The sequence below is a fragment of the Chiloscyllium plagiosum genome, chromosome 5 (assembly GCF_004010195.1).
Source record: "Chiloscyllium plagiosum isolate BGI_BamShark_2017 chromosome 5, ASM401019v2, whole genome shotgun sequence".
Classification (NCBI taxonomy): domain Eukaryota; kingdom Metazoa; phylum Chordata; class Chondrichthyes; order Orectolobiformes; family Hemiscylliidae; genus Chiloscyllium; species Chiloscyllium plagiosum.
Window position 1 is genome coordinate 1,940,647 of NC_057714.1, and position 22,920 is coordinate 1,963,566.

Below are 22,920 nucleotides of genomic sequence, written 5' to 3' on the forward strand. Positions count from 1 at the left end.
GTGATCATTCCTTTCTTATTTCTCAGTTCCACCCAAATAACTTCCCTGGATGTATTTCCGGGAATATCCTCCCTCAGCACAGCTGTAATGCTATCCCTTATCAAAAATGCCACTCCCCCTCCTCTTTTGCCTCCCTTTCTATCCTTCCTGTAGCATTTGTATCCTGGAACATTAAGCTGCCAGTCCTGCCCATCCCTGAGCCATGTTTCTGTAATTGCTATGATATCCCAGTCCTATGTTCCTAACCATGCCCTGAGTTCATCTGCCTTCCTGTTAGGCTCCTCGCATTGAAATAAATGCGGTTTACTTTATTAATTCTATCTTGTCCCTGCCTGCCCTGATTGTTTGACTCACTTCTGTTCTCAGCTGTACCCATCTCAGGTCGATCTCTTTCCTCACAATCTCCCTGGGTCCCAACCACCCTAACTTACTAGTTTAAATTCTCCCAAGTAGTTTGAGCAAATTTCCTTACCAGTATATTAGTCTCCTTCCAATTTAGGTGCAATCCGTCCTTCTTGTACAGGTCACTTCAACCCCAAAAGAGATTCCAATGATCCAAAATAACATACCATTCTGCTTTTTCTCTGCTGGCCACAGAACTGTCTGTCTGTACCTCATGACTACAGAATTCCCTAACTCAATTGATCTCTTGGAAGCCAACGCACCCCTCGTTGCATTAGAGCCAGTCTCAATACCAGAAACTTGACTGTTAGTGCTACGTTCCCCTCAGAATCCATCACCCCCTATATTTTCCAAAACAGCATACCTGTTTAAAATGGGTATATCCACAAAAGACTCCTGCACTAGCTGCCTACCTCTCTTACCCTTCCTGGAGTTAACCCATCTATGTGACTGTATCTGAGACTTTTCCCCCCCTTCCTATAACTGCCATCCATCACATACTGTTGCAAATTCCTCATCGCTTCTATCTGTCTCTCCAACCGATCCACTCGATCTGATAAGATTCGCATCCAACAGCATTTATGGCAGATACAATCAGCAGTAACCCTTAAAATCTGACAAGAAGTACATATCACTGCAAAGGCCACTTTTGCTCCTTCACAATCTACTGACCCAGAAAATAACACCGTCTTATTCCTCTACAAACACTGCCCCAGGTTAAATTAATAGCTATGGCTTATATTTTAAGTTTAATCAAGAGACTTATCTCCAAAAACACATAATCAAGAAAGAATCCACTATACTGACTACTGCAGCCTTTCTGTTAGACCGACTTAAAACAACAATTAACTTATCTGATTCTGTGTTGTGAACTTCGCCCAACATTTCCTCCAAGATTAGTTGTGAATTTCTCTTTGTTAATTTTCCCAGATACACTCCAATGTCCAGCGATACACAAATTCAAACAGCAAAGGCAGTAACTGTGCAGGTTCTCTCTCTCTCTCTCTCTCTCTCTCTCTCTCTCTCTCTCTCTCTCTCTCTTTCCTGCACTATCCTCACCATGTGCTTCCTTTGTCTGCTCTTCTCCCTTTTAAGCTGCTGTTTTGACTTTTTCTGTCACCAAGCTCAGGCTTTATGCCAGAGTAATATTACTGCAGCAACTAACTCTGCCTGTCTGCTTTGAGATTTGTCATAACAATCATGAATAATATAAACTCAAAGTATACAAAATAAAAACATAGCATTTGACTTTGTGAGAACTAGGCTATGTCTATGCCCCAGTTTAATTTCCCTCAATAATATTATTTGACCAATTATTACACCTCTAGATATCCAAAATAAGATTTTAAAATGCAGAATCACTTATTTTTGCATTCATGGGATTAATTTAAACATCGTCTGCTCTGGGAAATTCAGTCTCATAGAGCTGAGAATGGGTGACAGATGAGGATGTATTGGTCAATAGTACTGAACAACGTGAAAAATCCAATGATAAACCATATCTACCACAGTCACGTAGAACTAAGATCGTTTGTGATATTGGCCAATATGCTCTTGTTGACTTTTGCCACACTGCAGGAATTCACATAGAAATTCCAAGAGAGTTGTAAGGTAGTGGCATGTTTGACAACCTTAGAAACTTTAAAATTGGGCTAGTTTTGATAGTATCAAACATTGTATGACATTTGCATGTCAGAAAATGTAATGAATTAGAAGGGGCAGTTGAAGATGGAGGAATTAGATTTTTCATGAAATCAACATTCTAAGTGGAGAGGTGAAACAGAAACCACAGTATTAATAAGGATTTCAAATGGGGTGAGAAGTAACTGGCACAGCGATGTTGAGTAGTGCCAGCATTTTAGATGTTTGAATCCCATATACTTCTTGCATTCGATTGAAGTGAGCGCAGATGAGCAGTGGAATAAAGATATGATTTGTGATGGGCAAAGGCTGAGGGTTGTCATGTCTTCCAAGATGACCTTGTAATTTTTTTTTTTCCTTATTCTTTCATGGAATATGGGTGTCACTGATGAGATAGTTAAGAGTCAACCACATTGCTGTTGGTCTGGAGTCACATGTAGGCCAAAGCAGTTGGGGATAGCGGATTTTCTGATCTAAATTACATTAGCGAACCAGGTAGGTTTTTATGACAATCATTTTCGCTAAGAATAGCTTTCAATTCTAGATTTTTATTAGTTGCATTTGAATTCCACCAGCTGTTATGAAATTTATCTGAGAGTCTCCAGACCATGAGCACGTGTCTCTGGATTACTCTGACATTATCACTCTGCCACCATCTTCATGAAGTATGAATATTTGGCTGAGGAGATTGGGATAGATGTTCAATCAGCATTGTGCTATGTTCCCAATTGTGACTGATTTGCTTAAACAGAAAGAAAATTAAATATGGGGTCATAAATATTAAACATTATCCTGTATCTGTCAACAACAAGATATTAGGAGAAAATGAGGACTGCAGACACTGGAGATCAGAGTCGAAGGTAATAGTGATGGAAAAGCACAGCTGATCAGGCAGCATCTGAGGAGCAGGAGAGTTGACGTTTCGAGCATAGCAACAGATGAAGACCTTCTGCTCGAAGCGTTGACGCTCCTGCTCCTTGGATGCTGCCTGACTGGCTGTGCTTTTCCAGCACCACACTTTTCGACATCAGTAAGATACTAAATGGTATGGGTATATCACAACCCCCCCCAATTGATATGGCCAAGCAGGTGGAACATTGAAACGTACTGATCCCTCTCCTGCTCCTTGGATGCTGCCTGACTGGCTGTGCTTTTCCAGCACCACACTTTTCGACATCAGTAAGATGCTAAATGGTATGGGTATATCACAACCCCCCCCCAATTGATATGGCCAAGCAGGTGGAACATTGAAACGTACTGATCCCTTTTTCTTTAAATTACATTTTTGCAATATATTTGTTGAAAAAATGATTTATAAATCATATCATTGGAACCTAGGAGAAAGTGAGGACTGCAGATGCTGAAGATCAGAGCTGAAAAATGTGTTGCTGGAAAAGCGCAGCAGGTCAGGCAGCATCTAAGAAGCAGGAGAATCAACGTTTCAGGCATAAGCTGAATGCTGCCTGACCTGCTGCGCTTTTCCAGCAACACATTTTTCATATCATTGGAACCTACCTGATACACTTATCCTGAAAAATATGCTTAAGGTGCTGTGACTTCAGAATTAATAGTTGGGATTTTAATTCACTTAAAATTAGAGCGGCATGGTGGCTCAGTGGTTAGCACTGCTGCCTCACAGCACCAGGATCCCGGGTTCAATTCCAACCTCGAATGACTGTGTGAGTTTGCACATTCTCTCTGTGTCTGCGTGAGTTTCCTTTGGGTGCTCTGGTTTCCTCCCACAGTCACAAAGATGTGCAGGTTAGGTGAATTGGCCATGCTTAAATTGTCAATTAGGTGCATTAGTCAGAGGGAAAAGGGATTTGGGTGGGTTACTCTTCGGAGTTTCGGTGTGGACCTGTTGGGCCGAAGGGCCAGTTTCCACACTGTAGAGAATCTAATCTAATCTAATCTATTCAAAATTCCTTCACTCGCATCATTAAAATCTGACCCAAAGTGATAAGGCAAGCTAGCCTTGGGCAGACTGTACTATATGTTTCTAACAAATTATTTCAAAATGTTAATTTGCTTTAATAGTCTTTTTTTGCAGATTATAACAATACATAAGTATTTTAGACTAAACTGTATTCAAGTAAGAGAGCCTTTTATGCGTTCTGTCCTTGAATAATAAGACACAACACAACACCATAATCTGTTAGGACAGATACTGAATACAGATTAGGGTGTGGTCCACATATTCTCAATGTTAAATTAAAAGGTAAATTAATCAGCTGCCTGCCTCCTCCCACCACTACCATCACCTTAAAAAATTTGTTTTAAGGCAGCATTGAGGGAGGTAGAGGACTACATTTGAGTGCTCCCTAGTTTTTATCAGGAATGGTGATCTTGGGGGGGATAAAAAAAAGAGTTGCATAAAAAATAAACACAACAAAATAAATACAGAAAAATGAGAAGCAATATAACATTCAAGGGTGACTTTATTTCAATGTTACTTCGAATTGAACTTGAGCTCTTATTAAATGTTCAATCACAGTTTAAAATGGAACAAGTTACTGCAGTTTGTAATTAAACATTATCGTCCAAAGTATGCATTCTGTCCACCAGAAAACTTCGTGCAAAGATTTGAAATGTAATCTTTTACAATGACTACTTGCTTATCTCTTTTAAAATAATGTTTCTGTGCATCCTTACTGTTTACAGTGAAATCAAGTGTATTTTCTTTGCAGAGTTGTGGATAAGTTGTGGTTAAAAGCTGTCAGATATGTTGCTGCAAAGCAACAAGCTGTTCATGAAGGTTTTCTGGTATCAGCTATTGACTCTCAAGAATACAAGACCAGAATTGAATACACGATGTTTCACAAGCACTAACCATCCAAAACGTCGAAGGCGAGTTGTGATTACTGGGGTTGGCCTAGTGTCTCCACTTGGAGTTGGCACTCAACTAACGTGGAGCCGCATCCTGAAAGGAGAGAGTGGTATTATTTCTTTGGATAAGTCACAATATAAAGACTTGCCTTGCACTATAGCTGCTTGTGTGCCTCGTGGTGACAGGGAGGGAGAGTTCAATGAAGAAATGTTTGTTTCAAAATCTGAAGGAAAGTCTATGTCAACTGCTACAGTAATGGCAATAGGAGCAGCAAGTCTTGCACTTGAAGATTCTGACTGGTATCCTCGGTCTGAACAGGACCAGCTCAACACTGGAGTTGCTGTTGGTATGGGTATGGTCCCGCTTGATGAAATTAGCAATACAGCTGTGACATTAGCAACCAAAGGTTATAAAAGAGTGAGTCCCTTTTTTGTTCCCAGGATTCTTCCCAACATGGCAGCTGGACATATCAGTATTAAATATAAACTTAAAGGTCCAAATCATGCAGTATCGACTGCATGTACCACAGGAACTCATGCTATTGGGGATGCTTCAAGATTAATTCTCCACGGGGATGCAGATGTGATGCTAGCTGGTGGAACCGAGGCCTGCATTAACCCATTATCTATCACAGGCTTTGCAAGAGCACATGCTCTCTGCACCAGCTTCAATGCTACCCCCAAATTGGCTTCACGTCCATTCCACCCTGATAGAGAGGGTTTTGTAATGGGAGAGGGGGCATCAGTGCTGCTACTGGAGGAGTATACACATGCTACAATGAGAGGAGCACGAATCTATGCAGAGATACTTGGTTACGGACTCTCCGGGGATGCCAATCATATAACCTCTCCCAGCCATGGAGGAGATGGAGCAAGCAGGTAAATTTTAATGTTCTGATGAAGAATATGGACACATCAGGATCAGAATTGGAGGTACTAAACTGCAGGTTTGGAAACTGAAGATTTTAAATATTCTAAATTCCTCAAAAATTGATGTTTAGATCATATGGCTATAAAATCAAAAAGATTGATTTATGGAATCAATAGAATTAAGGAAATTGATTCTCATAAAACTGGTAAATATTCCTGAATTCATTTAACCAAAAAAAAACTCAAAAAAAAGTTCCTTTCAATTAGCAAATTAAAATATTGGGTGTAAATTTCTGAGCAGATTCTTCTGCTTCCATGGATGTCCCCAGACTCGATCATTAAGTATGATGAAGACCAAGATCAATAGATTTCTAGTAATTTATGACATCAAAAGATATGTGGCAAAATCGCATTGAGGCAGCTGATCAGTCATTATCTAGTTGAATGGCGAAACAAGCTTGAGACTTACCCTGCTCCTATTTCCAGCGCTAAAATATTTCTGTGATACCACACTGGCCAAAGAAAATTATATAATTGCTAATAAACAAATAAATTATAAAATTGCACTGCGTTTCCATGGCTGTTGTGCTAGAATTACAGAGGAGGATTGGGAGGACATAATGGAAAATCCCCCCCCCCCCCCCCCCCCCCTCCACCAACCCTGCTCCCAGTCCTTTAAATGTTTGTAGAACAAACTTCATGTACTTAAATGTAGTCTTCTAGGATAATTTCAGAAGCTTGAATTATTAGGAAAGACTGGAGAAACCTGGAACTTTCAGCTTGAAATTTTATAGAAGTCTACAATATCGAAACTTCAACCTAGTTTGTGATATGAAGGCAAGTGAATCCAAGTTCAAAGTTGTAAAGAGGAATGTTGGCAGAGAGAAAAAAAACTCTGGATTGGGCAGTGGCATGGAGTGGGGGTGGTAGTGGTAACAGTTGGTACCCATAACAGCTAACTGTAGGATCTTTCCAGGCAGACAAATTAAGATGTTACTTTGTCTTGCTAGCTGATGTGAATTTTGGTGTACCTTCCATTTTCATGCAGCAAAATGTCTGAAGACACTAGAAGGAAAGCAGAAAATTTAGGTGTGAATTATGGCATGATCATAGAAGTAAATTGTAAGGATGCAGTCGAAGGTGGGGAAAGATGTAGCTGATTAGAAGTAAGTTTATAAAGGCAATTCCAGCAGAATAGGAGATGACAGTTCTCTTATCTATATCAATGAGAAACTGGAATATATTGAGTCATTTGTAACTTGATGTGAGAAAGCACAGCAATAAAAAAGCATGTTAGAGAGGTAGAGTTGTGTGTAATCAGTGAACATATGGCAAATGTTCATTAACTGTGATGATGGTTTCTGCTTATGGTCCTGTTCAGACTTTTAGCAGGTTTTCAAGACTGGCATATGACCTACTGGTTTTCTTTTAACCATTAGCTAGGCTCCATTAGTTATATATGGCATGGATGTTCTATTTATTACCTTGATGTTCCAACATGGTGTGATGCTATATATGTGAACACTGTACTATGTGAAACATCCATGGTTCCCCTTACTCCTGGTCTGAGGATAGAGAAGGAAGTTGGCAGCAGAGAAAGTCTATGGATCGGCGCAGTGGCCCAGTGGTTAGCACTGCTGTCTCACAGCGCCAGGGACCCGGGTTCAATTCCAGCCTCGGTTGACTTTCTTGTGGAGTTTACACATTCTCCCTATGTCTGCGTGGGTTTTCTCCAGGTGCTCTGGTTTCATCCCACAGTCTGAAGATGTGTGGTTAAGGTAGATTGGCCATGCTAAATTGCCCGTAACATTAGGTGCATTAGTCAGGGGTAAATATAGAAATGAATCTGGAAGGGTTATTCTTCAGAGAGTCGGTGTGGACTTGTTGGGCCGAAGGGCCTGTTTCCACAATGTAGGGAATCTAATCTAATCCTTCCTTGAAGCTGGAGTGCCACTCTGGATTCTCTGAGTTCAGCTAATAGAAAAAAAAACTTAACAATCTCTTACGCCAGTTTTGCTACTAGACCAGGTGTCCTCTAAGTTGCAGTAAAAATAAATATCAATACTGCAAGAAGCGGTGATTTCTACTTTATGATTAATCACTGATCTGCTTGTGACAGTATTGTGACCCAGGGCTCGTGAGCAAACTTAACTAGCTTTGATCCTTTCTACATTTTCCACATGCTGAGGGTTAAAATTGACCTCAATGATTTAATTAATTCAAATGAGGTGCTATGACTATGAAGAGCTTGACATTGTCATTATGAAATAAACAACCTGTTCAGACTGCCCTAATGTAGAAGCACACAGGCTGCTGTCAAGTTCACACACTAATTATGCATATCCATCTGCTTAAATCTGTTGCCAGCCCAACGTAGCAAGCAGAATTTTTAACTACCCAGTGAGTGGTTACATATCAGGACAAATATTGCCATTCTAGCCAGCTTGAAAATCCTGCGACAGTGCAAGCCTCTTCTCTCTGGAACAGATGATCTGGCAGAGGTACAACACCGGCATGATGATGATAAATCTGAAACATTCCAGGATTTCTGTTTACAATCTCTCATTCTCAGCATCTGCAGTATTTTTCTTTGGTACTGTGCTAGATCGTTCATGCAAAGTTCCCTGAGTATAACTCATTACTTGAGTTTGAAGGGCAAGTCAGGGAATCAGCATGCAGCGGACATAACTGCTGAGATGCCATGTTTCATTTATTTCCTCAGACTTCCCTCCCCCTGTAATTAAGACAGCCAGCTCCATGTAGCAACTGACGCTGTGCTGACTACAAATTTTCATATTAGTCAGCACAGCCTTCTCCTTAAAAAAACAGATGTTGTCAGTATAATGATATAACATGAAATGCATCCCACAGACTGGCCAATATTTCATTTGGTGTACAGTGCACAACAGAGACTGTGCGCCCAATATCTTCATTTTCATTTCAGTAATCACAGTTTGATTTAGCTAAATAATTGGGATCTAAGAAAACAGTGAGAAGATTTGGTTCTGAATTCATATTATATTTCTTTGTCTGGTATTTTAGAGGGCAGTATCTATTGTATTGTGATACTAATTGCATCAGGTAAAGGAATTCAAGCACATTAAGCATTCATATGCTTAACTTTACACATTATGAATTCAAGATCTTTGAACACGATGAATGTAATTTACACACACAGAGGACAGGGCCACAGAAGGTGTTCGGAATTTCCATGCTGGCTCTTGATCTTGTTTACTCATGCAGGGGATGTGAGCATCATCGGCATGGTCACCATTTATTGCCGATCCCAAATTACTCTTGTGAATTACAGTGGTGTGTTCCTTGCTTGAACCACTGCAATTTATGTGCTCCAAGTACGCCTTCAGTTTTTGTAGGTAGGGATCTTGATCCAGTAATGATGAAGGAATGGCAATCTATTTCCAACTAAAGGTCGTTTACCACTTGGAGGGGAACTGAGAAGTAGCGGTGTTTCCATTCACCTGCTGCCCTTGTACTTCTAAATAGTGGAGACAATAGGTTATTGAGATGTTGTATGAGAAACCTTGGTAAGTTACTGCAGTTTACCTTCTAGATCATACACATGGCTGCCACTTTGTAGCATTGGTGAAGGTGATGAATATTTAAGGTGGTGAATGGATTTTAACCAAGCGAGCTGCTATTATGGTCCGATGGATGATAATGAGCTTCTTGAGTGCCGTTGGTGTCACAGTCATCCATGAGAGTATTCCTTCATGGTCCTTGTATGCTCTTTCCATATCTAGCCTGTCGGGTCCCCAAAGAATCTTGTATGTCTCAATAAGATCACCTCTCTCTCTTCTAAATCCCAGTGAGTACTGGTCTAACCTACTCAACCTATTCTTGTAAGACAGTCCCTCCAAACCCTGTATCAGCCCCGTGAACTTTCTCTAGACTGCCTCAAATGCCAGCATATCTTTGCTTAGATTAAGGGCCCAGGACTGTTCACAATATTCCAGCTGTGGTCTGACTAGAGCCTTGTATAGTTTTAACAATACCCCCCAACTTTTAAACTCCACTTCCTTAAAATTAAGGGCCAACACTTTATTTATTTTCCATATTAACTGCTGAATATCCAGCTCCTCTATTCTTCCTGCCAAAGTGCATAACCTCACATTTTTTCCACAATATATTCCATCTGTCATATTTTTGCCCACTTGCTTAATCCCTCTGCAAACTCAGTCACCCTGAGCACTTGTGTTTCCATGTATTTTGATGTCATCCACACTTTTGGCTATAGTGCATTCACTTTCCTGATGCATGTCATCAATATATATTGTAAATAATTGTGGTCCCAGCACTGATCCATGAGGCATTCCACGAGTTAGAAGTTGTCTTGCTGAAAATGACCCCCTTTTATCCCAACTCCGTGTTCTGTTAGTTAACCTGTCCTCTATCCATTGTAATACATTACCTCCAATACCTTGGGCTCTTAATAAGTAGCTTAAAATGCCTTCTGAAATTCCAATATATTACACCCAGAGATTCCCTTTTATTTATCCTGCCATTAATGTCTCTCTAACCTTGTTCTTTCAGGGGCCTACATTCACTTTGGCTCCTCTCTTCCTCTTTATAAATTTAAAGAAGCACTTGTTTTCCATCTTAATATTACTGAAAGTTTATCCTCAAGTTTACCTTCTCCCTCTTGAATAATTTTTTCATTGTCTTTTGCTGGTTTTCAAAACCTCCCCAATCCTTTGACTTATCACTAATCTTTGTACATTTTGTATTTTCTTTCCATTTAATACTAGCACAAACTTCCCTGATTAGCCCTTCGTCGCCAGGATATGTCTTTGCTGTAAGCCCCAAACTATTTTTTTAAACGTCTGCCATTGTTCTTCAACTACCTTTGCTACTAAATTCCTTTCCAAGTCCACATCCAAGCAGCTCTGCTCTCATTCCTTTATAATGACTTTTATTTAAGCTTAGCAGGGTTATTTCTGACCCAAGTTCCTCCATCTCAAACTGAATGGTAATTCCTATCGTGGCAGGGTCACAGTTTTCTAAGAAATCTTTCACTCTGACATTATTTATTAAAACTGTCTCATTATACATCACCAGGTCTAAAGTAACCTGTTCCATGGTTAAATCCACAGCTTATCATTTTAGGAGACTGTCCTGACTATACTCTATGAATTCTTCCTTGTGACTACCTCTGCCAATCTAACTATTTCAAATCAGCATCTATTTACACCAAACCACTGAAATTCAGCTCTTTGTGTACATTTGAATCAAGTGTGGTGATGTCTCTGATTAAGTGGCTGAATCCTGCCATCACTTTGATTATGAGCACCCTTGGGAACGGTAATTGGCCCAATTGGATTTGTGCTTTTTGTTTATTTTTCATGACATGTTAGGTATCCCTGGCAGGGTTTGTTTTTCCACCCGAATTGCCCTTGAAATGAATGGCTTACTAGGCCATTTACAGAGGGCAGTTCAGAGTGAACAACATTCCTGCAGTTCTAGATTCTCACAGTTAGCGAGACTGGCTAAATATGGAAAATTTCCATGCCTGAAGGATATTCGTGAGCCAGATGAGCTCCTACAGCAATAAACAATGATTTTGTAGTTACCATTACCGAAACTAGTTTTCAATTCCAGGTTTATAAAAGTTGAATTTAACTTGTACCAGCTGCCGTGCTGGCATTTGAACATGTCCTCAGAACATTAGCCTGGGTTTCTGGATTATTGTCAAAAAGTATGGCAGTGGAAAAGCACAGCTAGTCAGGCAGGATCCGAGGAGCAGGAGAGTTGACGTTTCAAGCATAAGCTCTGCGTCAGGAATGTTAGTGGGGGGTGGGGGTGTGGCAGGGGGTGCTGAGAGATAAATGGGAAGGGTGTGGGCTACGGGGAAGGTATCTAGGAATGCGATTGGTAGATGAAGGTGGAGAGTGATGGTGATAGGTCAGAACTGAGGGTGTAGTGGATAGTTGGGAAGGAAGATGGACAGGTAGGACAGCTCAAGAGGGCAGTGCTGAGTTGGAGAGATGGGTCTGGGATAAGATCAGGTAAGATAAGGGGAGATCAGGAAACTGGTGAAATGGATTATTGGTCCAGTGGAAGTACCTTTAATGATATTACATCCTCACAAAAATAGGTCATTACCTTTCACCAGAGAAGATCCACGTTACATCAAGCGTGACTCACCAGGAAACCTTTCTCATAGAATCCCTACAGTGTGGAAACAGGCCCTTTGACCCAACAAGTCCACACTGGCCCTCCGAAGAGTAACCCAGCCAGACCCATTCCCCTACCCTATTATCCTATATTTAATCCTGACTAATGCACCTAACCGACACATCCCTGAACACTCTGGGCAATTTAGCACGACCAATCCACCTAACGTGCACTTCTTCGGATTGTGGGACGAAACCCGTGCAGACGTGGGGAGAATGTGCAAACTCCACACAGCCAGTTGCCTGAGGCTGGAATCAAACCCGGGTGCCTGGCACTGTGAGGTAGCAGTGCTAATCACTCAGCCACCGCACCCCTCTTGCCATTTACCACAGAAGGATTTACAAGTTGTTAATAGAGCTCTTTAACCATGTTATCAATACACATTCCATGGTCATCAAGTCCTGGAGGAGGACTTGAACCTATAGTTTCTGGCTCAGAAATAGGGATACCATCACTGTGCAATCCGACTTAGAAATTTTTGTACTTATGCTTCAGTCTAGCTCTCATTACAACTAATTAATTAATGCAGTACCATCTGCCTTTGCTTGGAATCTGTTCAGTATATTCATTAGTTTGAGCAGAGGAAAAAAAACTCCATTTTCTCCAGTATTTATACTTTGGTATATTATGTAGTTGAGCATAGAGTTCATAGATTAGAGAAATTGAAAACAGCCGAGTGACAACATGTAAAAAGAACTCATGATTAATATTTGAAGAGGAATGATTTCATTATTGGAATTTAGATTCCCTGTTATCATATGGAGCCATCCAGTCTGAGAGCATAGCATCTTACAAACAAGAAAACTGTCCAGATGTCTTCAAGTATGATTCAATAGCACAGATCCCGAATGATTTAAACGGTCAGTGTATCGGGTTCTCTCTTTATAGTATGAGCTTTTGGGAGTGGGACAGCTAATGACATTTTTAAATTGGCTACTGCTTGGTGAGATCAACCTATCTAGACATTTTTAATCAACCTGTTCAGATGTGTTGTGGCTTTAACCCAGGTCTTCTGGCTCAAAGGTAGGGACAATACCGCTGTGCCACAAAAGTGCTTAAAGATCAGCCGTTATATTTGAATATGCAGACTAATCAGCTCTGTTCAAGTAGACTGTTATAATTAGTGTCAAATACAAAATTGACTTTGAGGTAGATAAGTATTGGTTACTCTAGTTGTTGCTTAGTGAAACTGCTTCCTCAGGCATTTGAATAAGCTGAGATGAGAAACTGAATTATCATGGTTCAATGATAATGTTTTTCTTAAATGTGTCTTCAGAATTTTAAGATTCTTACAACAACAGTGTATTTATGTAATATTTTAAAGCAGTATAAAAGTCCCAAATCTCTTCATGGAAAAATGACCAAACAGAATATAAAGGGCGTTAGGACGGATATGCATGTAACATGTTTTACTATGTTACAGACACTATATAAATGTAAATTATTGTTGTAGGTCTGGAAGAGAGAACTGATGCATGTAGCCCAGGAGATTTGTAAACTGTCTGTTTGATCTTAGAATCATAGAATCCCTACAGTGCAGAAAGAGGCCATTTGGTCCATTGAGTCCCCACCAACCCCTTGAAGAACATCCCAGCCCCCTACCCTATTCCTGCTAATCTACCAAGCCCATACATCACTGGACACTATGGATAATTTAGCATGGCCTATCCACCCAACCTGCACATCTTTGGACTGGGAGGAAACCTACAAATTTGAATAAGCAGACTCCACATAGACAGTCGCCCGAAGCTGAAATTGAACCCGGGTCCCTGATGCTGTGAGGCATCAGTGTTAATCACTGAGCCACCATGCCACCCTACTACGTTATTTAAAGCCTGAGATGTTCACTTTGCCAAGTTATTATTTAAGAACATAAGAAATATGAGAAAGAGTAGGCCACATGATCCAGTGAACGTGATCTGGTATGCAGTGTGAACATGGGTGACACTAATCAACTTCACTACTCAGTGCTTAGAATGCTTGAGTTCATTGGGGGAGACATTTCCAACATTTTATACCCTACCAGGGAAGAATTGCCTCCTCATTTCAATCTAAAGCATTTGACCTTTTCTCTGGATTCTGCAGCTTGGAGAATCAGCCTCTCAGCTATCATGTGAAATATTTCAATTAAATATCCAAAATTCAAATCATATAACAATTCAGAATGGGTTTCAGACTCCTGTTTTCTCTGGACTTTATCCCACATGATCAGAGCTGATGAATAAGTCTGTTAATCAGAGATGTTATGAGGCATGTTATAGCATTGTAATTTATCAACCGTGTAATAACTTAATTGTTTATCCTGAAATACAATAGGATACTAATCTGTGGGGATCAATGGCTGTTAGGAGTAGTCCTCTGTGCTGGATGTGGGGAAAATTGTCCGGTAACATCCCAAGCTGGAGTACCATTAACAGTTTATAAAATCATTTGTCGTGCCAAATAACTTTTTGAATATAGGCAGCTTATGTAAAATCTGGCTACCCGGAAACTGGAGCTGTCAGAAATCTGGACAGTTTTGGTCTCAATTCTAATTCAGTAAAAGTATTTTTTTAAAATTCACTTGAATAGTTCAATGAGGTGCTGTGTTTGGATTCAGACTCATTATTCAGTTTGTGCACTGTTCTATCCTGTGCTGTAAGCCAGTTCTTTAAAGCCAGTTGACCAGAGTACAGGAGATTAGCATGTTCCTGTGAGGATGAAAGATAAGGATGTCAAGATCTCAGATCCATGGGTGATGAGAGATGTTGTAAGTTTAGTTATAAACAAAAAGGAGACAATGTAAGATTTAGGAAGGAGAAATCAAACAAGGTCCTTGAGCAGTATAAAGGAAGCAGTGAAAAGGAATTAGGTGGGTTTAAAGGGGCCATGTTCTTAGCTAGTAGGATTAAGGAGAATCTCAAGGCATTTTATACAAATATAAGGAGCAAGAAGCTAACTAGGGAAATCGTAAGTCCGCTCAAGGACAAAAGATGGAATTTATGCGTGGAACCAGGGAAAGTGGGTGAGGTCTTTGATGAGTACTTTGCATTGGTATTCATCAAGGAGAAAGACATGGATGATGGTACGTTTAGAGAGGTGTTAGTCGGTACTCTAAGGTATGTCAATATGAAGAAGGAAGTGGTATTGGGTGTCTTGAAAAACATTACGTTAGGGCCTGATTGGATCTATCTACTGAGGGAGGCAAAGGAGGAAATTGCTGGGGCCTTGAAAGATCTTTGTATCCAGTTTAGCCATGGACAAGGTCCCCAAAGACTAGACAATAGATACCAAGTTCCTTTGCTCAAGAAAGCAACAGGGATAATCTGACTGGTTTATAGACTGGTAAGCCTTACATGAGTGGTAGGGAAATCATTGGAGAAGATTCTTAGGAACAAATTTACTTGGATTGGAGAAGAATCAACTTAATCGGGATAATCAGCATTGCCTTTTGCAGGCAAAGTCTTGTCTCACAAACTTGATGAAGTTTTTTGAGGAAGTGACGAAGACCGAGGATGAGGCACTGTAAATTGACTATGTAGACTTTACTAGAGCATTTGACAAGGTTCTTCGTAGTGGGCTGGTCCAGAAGATCAAAGCACATGGAATCTAAATTGGCTTGGCCAGAAAAGATAGAGGGTAGGTGTGAAGGGATGTTTTTCTGACTGGAGGGCTATGATCATTGGTGTTCTACAAGGATCACTGCTGGATTCCCTGTCGTTTGTAATGTATCTAAATGATTTGCACGAAGATGTAAGTGGTCTGATTAGTAAGTTTCCAGATGAGATGAAAATTGGTGAGTTGTGGATAGTTCGGAAGGATATCAAAGGACATGGATCAGCTAGAAAGTCAGGCAGAGAAATGGCAAATGGAGTTTAATTCTGACAAGTCCAAGTTGGTGCATTTTGGGATGTCAAATGCAAGAGGAAAGTAGACTGTAAATGGTTGGACCTCTGGAAGCATTGATAGACAGAGAAATCATCAGGTTCAATTCCATAGTTCCCTGAAAGTGGCAACACAAGTGGATAAGGTGGTAAATAAGGCATACGGCATGCTTGCCTTCATTGGTCAGGCCATTGAATACAAAAGTTGGCAAGTCATACTGATTAAGGATAGTCAACATGGCTTTGTGCATGGGAAATCATGTCCCACAAACTTGATTGAGTTTTTTGAATAAGTAACAAACTAGGATTGATGAGGGCAGAGAGGTAGACTTGATCTATATGGACTTCAGTAAGGCGTTCAACAAGGTTCCTCATGGGAGACTGGTGAGCAAGGTTAGATCTAATGGAATACAGGGAGAACTAGCCATTTAGATACAAAACTGGCTCAAAGGTAGAAGTCAGAGGGTGTGGTGGAGGGTTGTTTTTCAGATTGGCGGCCTGTGACAAGGATCGGATCCACTACTTTTCATTTATATAAATTATTTGGATGTGAGCATAAGAGGTACAGTTAGTAAGTTTGCAGATGACACCAAAATTGGAGGTGTAGTGGACAGCGAAGAAGGTTGCCTCAGATTACAACAGGATCTTGATCAGATGGGCCAATGAGCTGAGGAGTGGCAGGTGGAGTTTAATTTAGATAAATGTGAGGTGTTGCATTTTGGGAAAGCAAATCTTAGCAGGACTTTTACACCTTAATGGTAAGGTCTGAGGGAGAATTGCTGAACAAAGAGACCCTTCATAGCTCCTTGAAAGTGGAGTCGCAGGTAGATAGGATTGTGAAGAAGGCGTTTGGTATGCTTTCTTTTCTTAGTCAGAGTATTGAGTACAAGAGTTGGGAGGTCATGTTGCAGCTGTACAGGACATTGGTTAGGCCACTGTTAGAATATTGTGTGCAATTCTGCTTTCCTTCCTATTGGAAGGATGTTGTGAAACTTGAAAGGGTTCAGAAAAGATTTATAAGGATGTTGCCAGGATTGGAGGATTTGGGGCTGTTTTCCCTGGAGTGTCGGAGGCTGAGGGGTGACCTTCTAGAGGTTTACAAAATCATGAGGGGCATGGATAAGACAAATAGACAAAGTGTCTTCCCTGGGGTGGGGGAGTCCAGAACTAGAGGGCATAGGTTTAGGGTGAGAGGGAAAAGATATAAAAAAGACCTAAGGGGAAACGTTTTCACACAGTGGATGGTGCATGTGTGGAATGGATTGCCAGAGGAAGTGGTTGAGGCTAGTACAATTGCAACATTTAAAAGGCATTTGGATGTGTATATGAATAGGAAGGGTTTGGAGGGATGTGGGCTGGGAGCTAGCAGGTGGGACTAGATTGGGTTGGGATATCTAGTTGGCATGGACGGGTTGGACCGAAGGGTCTGTTTCCCTGCTGTACATCTCTATGACGCTATGCTACAGGTATATGAGACTTTGATCAGGCCACATTTGGAGTATAGTAGGCAGTTCACCACCCGGCGCCTGGAGGAAGAATGCCTCATCTTCCGCCTCGGAACACTTCAACCCCATGGCATCAATGTGGATTCCACCAGTTTCCTCATTTACCCCTCCCCCACCTCACCCCAGCTCCCTGCCTACCTTTCCACCTATCCTCTCTGACCTATCATCTTCATCCCCACCCCCATTGTACTCTATGCTACTTACTCTCTCTCTTCCCCCCCCCCCCCCCCCATCCTGCAATTTATCTCTCCACTCTGCAGGCACCTGCCTGTATTCCTGATGAAGGGCTTTTGCCCGAAACGTCGATTTTCCATTCTAATCTAGGTTCTGGTCACCATACTATTGGAAGGATGTGGAGGCTTTGGACAGGGTGCAGAAGATGTTTACTGGGACATTGACTGGATTGGAGTGTATGAACTATAAGGAGAGGTTGGGCAAACTTGGATTGTTTTCAATTGTGAGTGTGGTGCTGGAAAGGCACAGCAGGTCAGGCAGCATCTGAGGAGCAGGAGACGCGACATTTCTGGCAGAAATCCTTTATCAGGAATGAGGCTGTGAGCCGAGGTGGTGGCGAGATAAATGGGAGACGGGGGTGTGGCTGGGGGAAAAGTAGCTGAGAGTGCAAAAGGTGGATGAAGGTGGGGCTGATGGTGATAAGTCAGAGGAGAGGGTGGAGTGGATAGGTGGAAAGGAAGATGGATGAATAGGACAGGTCATGAGGGTGGTGCTGAGTTGGTAGCTTGGATCTGTGATAAGGTGGGGAGAGGGGAAATGAGGAAACTGGTGAAATCCACTTTGCTACCATGGGGTTGGAGGATCATGAGGCGGAAGATAAGGCGTTCTTCCTTCAGCCGTCGGATGGTTACAGATTGGTGATGGAGGAGGCCCAGGACCTGCATGTCCTTGGTAGAGTGGGAGGGGAAGTTGAAGTGTTTGGCCACAGGGTGGTGGGGTTGGTTGGTGTTGGTGTCCTAAGGATGTCCTCTGAAGCACTCTGTGAGTAGGTGACCTGTCTCCCCAATGTAGAGGAGACTGCATCAGGAGCAAAGGATACAGTAAATGATGTGTAGAAGTGCAGGTGAAGGTTTGCTGGATGTGGAAGACTCCTTTGGGACCTTGGACAGAGATGAGGGGATCGATGTGGGCGCAGGTTTTGCAATTCCTGTAGTTCGGGGGAAAGTGCTGAGAGGAGAGGGTAGGTTGTTGGGGGGCATACACCTGACAAGGGAGTTGCGGAGGGAATGGTCTTTCCAAAAAGAGGATGGGAGGTGGAGGGAAATATATCCTTGGTGGTGGGGTCCGTTTGTAGGTGGCGGAAATGGTGGAGAATGATGCGATATATATGGATGTTGGTGGAGTGGAAGGTGAGGATTGGGGGATTCTGTCCTTGTTGCGGTTGGAGGGGTGCGGGATGTGGATGAGTTGCGCTGGAGGGCATCATAACCACATGGGAGAGGAAATTGCAGTCTTTAAAGAAGGAGGCCATCCGGTGTGTTCTGTGGTGGAAGTGGTCCTTCTGGGAGCTGATGTGGCGGAGGCGGAGGAACTGGGAATAAGGGATAGAATTTTTGCAGGAGGCAGGATGGGAGGAGGTGTAGTCTGGGTAGCTGTGGAAGCCTGTGGGTTTGTAGAAGATGTCAATGTTGAGTCAGTCCCCATTGATGGAGATGGAGAGGTCCAGGAAGGGGAGGGAGGTGTGTAGAAGATGTCACTTGTTTTCACTAGAGCGTCAGAGGCTGACTTGATAGATGTTTATAAATTGAGAAGAGTGAATAGGGTAGATAGTCAGAGTTTCTTTCCCAGGATAGAAATGTCAACCACTAAGGGGCATAGGTTTAAGGTGGGGTCAAGTTAAGTTTACAGGAGATGTGCAAAGGAAGTAATTTTTACACACTTGGTAATAGGTACCCGGAATATGCTGCTGGGGATTTAGTTGAAGCAGATATGATAGCAAAGTTTAAGGGCATTTAGACAGATACAAGAACATGTAGAGAATAGAGGGATGTGGACTATGAGCAAGTAGATGGGATTAGTGGGCCAAAGGGCCTTTTCCTGTGTTGTACTGTCTATGTTCTTAACTCTTGACCCAATGTGCCTTGAACTGCACCACCCGCAACTCAATCACCCAAATGGAAATCTGAAAATATCTAAAATCTGGGAAGGCCTCGATCCTGAGGGTGCCAGATTTGAGGTGACCTACCTGTACAGTTTTAAGATATTAAAGTATAATATATTAGCTTGTCCCATAATTTGTTACCTAGATATTTTTAATCAATCTGTTCAGAGATCATCTAACACATCTCTGGAACAGATGGGTCTTGAACCCAGGTCTCCTGGCCGAGAGGTAAGGATATTACCACTGCATCACAAGAGCCCTAAGAATTTGTAACCTACATTAAACTGTTTAATGATAAATTAAAAGTATACCTATTGGGAAAATATAGCAGGTCAAGCATTTTGTAGAGAAACAAAACAGAGTAGCTTTCCAATAATGAGTCTTAATTTAGTGCATACAATTACATGCATTTCCTTGTAGGTTAATATTTTTAGTTTAACCTTATTTGAGGCTTGTGTGAATATAATTTGGTATTAACTCTGACTTTCCTCAGATGTATGTCAGCCGCAATGAATGATGCTGGAATAACACCAGAGGATGTTACATACATCAATGCCCATGCCACCTCCACACCACTAGGGGACGCAGCTGAAAACCAAGCCATCAAGAGATTGTTTAAAGAGCATTCACGTTCCCTTGCTGTGTCTTCCACTAAAGGAGCCACTGGTCATCTCCTAGGGGCAGCTGGAGCAATAGAAACTGCATTTACAGCCCTGGCCTGCTTTCATGGGATCGTTCCTCCAACATTGAATCTTGATAAGACTGACCCTGATTTTGATTTGAATTATGTTCCTATAACAGCCCAAGAATGGATAACTTCAAAAAGGCGTATTGCACTGACTAATTCATTTGGATTTGGAGGCACTAATGCAACACTCTGCTTGGGGAGCGTCTAATCAAGTTTTATATTAACAAATAATGGAAAGCTGTATTGTCTGGCTGTACATTTCAGAAAGTTCGGAACATCTGAAAAAGCCGTGAAACGTTGGTCCAGGAATATCTATCACTGGGACTCCATCATCATAACAAGGACATAGAGTCAAATGTTAACAACAATGAGTGACAATGCTATTCTGGATAATTTCGTTCATTTTTTTCCAATTGGCAACTGTAGACATCTTCATCCATGAATCAAAAGAACAAAAATGGAGTTCCATGCTTTGTGTTTATTATTATGGCACTTTTGTTAAACCCAGTGAGTGAAATTTGTAACTTAAACATGTTTTGCTGCTAAAGCTTGAAAAAATACATTACAAAATATTTCAATTTGAATGTTATAAAAAGTGCTATAGAATTAAACTACCTTTGATACAGCATGTTCCAGTCTGAGCTGTCTCAATAAAATTTCAAAGCCTTTGTTGTTCACAATCTACCTTCCATGTCAGACCCATAGCCCCGGAGGTGTTCTACAGCTTCCAGACCCTCAGTGTACTATGGTGAAAGCCCTAGACAGAATTTTTGCAGTCACTGTCCCGCGCCTGAACCATGAAATGTGTGAGTCTGCAACCCTTTGTTGAGGACAATACATTGGAAGACAAGCAAGTCTTGGGCAGAACACAAATTATGTTTGGACAGTTTGATGGATCTCCAGGCACAGTTATGCGTATTTTGTGTGTCCTAGGAACAGCCAGTTCAGCGTTCACCCTTGCCTCAATTTATCTTGGCTCCCAAGGCCTGTTTGAACTGGACTCAGATGGTTGTCAGTCAGCAGAAAATGGTAATATCTTCCAGATACAGAGACTTTGACCTGCATGCCTCTACTGCCTGGATACATTACCCTTTTGATTGACTCGATAAAAGGTACTGTGGAGCATATGAACAGGACAGTGAATGTGGGCAACCCTGCCTGACTCCAGATTTGATTAGACTGTTTTCTGATATACACTAAATAGAGTCATAAAGATGTACTGCATGGAAACAGACCCTACAGTCCAACCTGTCCAGGCTGACCAGATACCCCAACCCAATCTAGTCCCACCTGACAGCATCCGGCCCATATCCCTCCAAACCCTTCCTATTCACATACCCATCCAAATGCCTCTTAAATGTTGTAATTGTACCAGTCTCCACCACATCCTCTGGCAGCTCATTCCATACACGTACCACCCTCTGTGTGAAAAAGTTGCCCCTTAGGTCTCTTTTTATATCTTTCCCCTCTCACCCTAAACCTATGCCTTCTAGTTCTGAACTCCCCAACACCAGGGAAAAGACTTTGTCTATTTATCCTATCCATGCCCCTCATAATTTTGTAAACCTCTATAAGATCACCCCTCAGCCTCCGACGCTCCAGGGAAAACAGCCCCAGTCTGTTCAGCCTCTCCCTGGAGCTCAAATCCTTCAACCCTGGCAACATCCTTGTAAATCTTTTCTGAACCCTTTCAAGTTTCACAACATCTTTCCGATAGAAAGGAGACCAGAATTGCACGCAATATTCCAACAGTGGCCTAACCAATGTCCTGTACAGCCGCAACATGACCTCCCAACCCCTGTACTCAATATTCTGTCCAATAAAGGAAAGCACACCAAATGCCGCCTTCACTATCCTATCACCATGCGACTCCAATTTCAAGGATCTATGAACCTGCACTCCAAGGTCTCTTTGTTCAGCAACACTCCCTATGACCTTACCATTAAGTGCTGCTAAGATTTGCTTACCCAAAATGCAGCACCTCTCATTTATCTGAATTAAACTCCATCTGCCACTTCTCAGCCCATTGGCCCATCTGGTTCAGATCCTGTTGTAATCTGAGGTAACCCTCTTCGCTGTCCACTACACCTCCAATTTTGGTGTCATCTGCAAACTTACTAACTGTACCTCTTGTGCTCGCATCCAAATCATTTATGTAAATGACAAAAAGTAGAGGACCCAGCACCGATCCTTGTGGCACTCCACTGGTCACAGGCCTCCAGTCTGAAAAACAACCCTCCACCATCACCTTCTGTCTTCTACCTTTGAGCCAGTTCTGTATCCAAATGTCTAGTTCTCCCTGTATTCCATGAGATCTAACCTTGCTAACCAGTCTCCCATGGGTAATTGAAGCTATGCCTTTGATACCTGTGCAGAGCAGTTGGATCTAAAAATGAGGTCCCTCTTCAAACTAAATCTTAAAGTACATCTGTTATGTAGATGTGGGAGATTCTATAAAAAGCCTTACCTTGGTCCAAGTTCATGAGCCAGGTGTCCAAACCACTGGCCCTTACAAAGCTGCAGACTGTCAGAAATCTGCCTGTCTGGTACAGTGGGTCAGGGTCATTCATCTGTTCCAGAGTAGGCATGACCCAACTGGCTGAAAACGTGTTGCTGGAACAGCGCAGCAGGTCAGGCACCATCCAAGGAGCAGGAGAATCGACGTTTCGGGCATGAGCTCTTCTTCAGGAATGAGGAAAATGTGCCAAGCAGGCTAAGATAAAAGGTATAGAGGAGGGACTTGGGGGAGGGGCATTGGAAATGCGATAGGTGGAAGGAGGTTAAGGTGAGGGTGATAGGCCGGAGTGTGGGTGGGGG

At 41.9% G+C, this 22,920-nt stretch overlaps 1 protein-coding gene across 3 annotated transcripts in view; it reads left to right on the forward strand.

The window, feature by feature from the left end:
• oxsm (3-oxoacyl-ACP synthase, mitochondrial) overlaps nt 1–20,731 on the forward strand; it is a 26,037-nt gene extending 5,306 nt beyond the window's left edge. For 2 of the 3 annotated variants that reach the window (XM_043689467.1, XM_043689465.1), the window contains exons 2-3: nt 4,731–5,748; nt 19,909–20,731. In XM_043689467.1, coding sequence (XP_043545402.1) covers nt 4,766–5,748; nt 19,909–20,311 — 1,386 coding nt within the window. In that variant the 5' untranslated portion in view covers nt 4,731–4,765 and the 3' untranslated portion in view covers nt 20,312–20,731. Of the gene's footprint in view, nt 1–2,440; nt 2,539–4,730; nt 5,749–19,908 lie in introns of all 3 variants that reach the window. The other variant, XM_043689466.1, reaches the window with a different exon arrangement.
• The last annotated feature ends 2,189 nt before the right edge of the window (nt 20,732–22,920 follow it).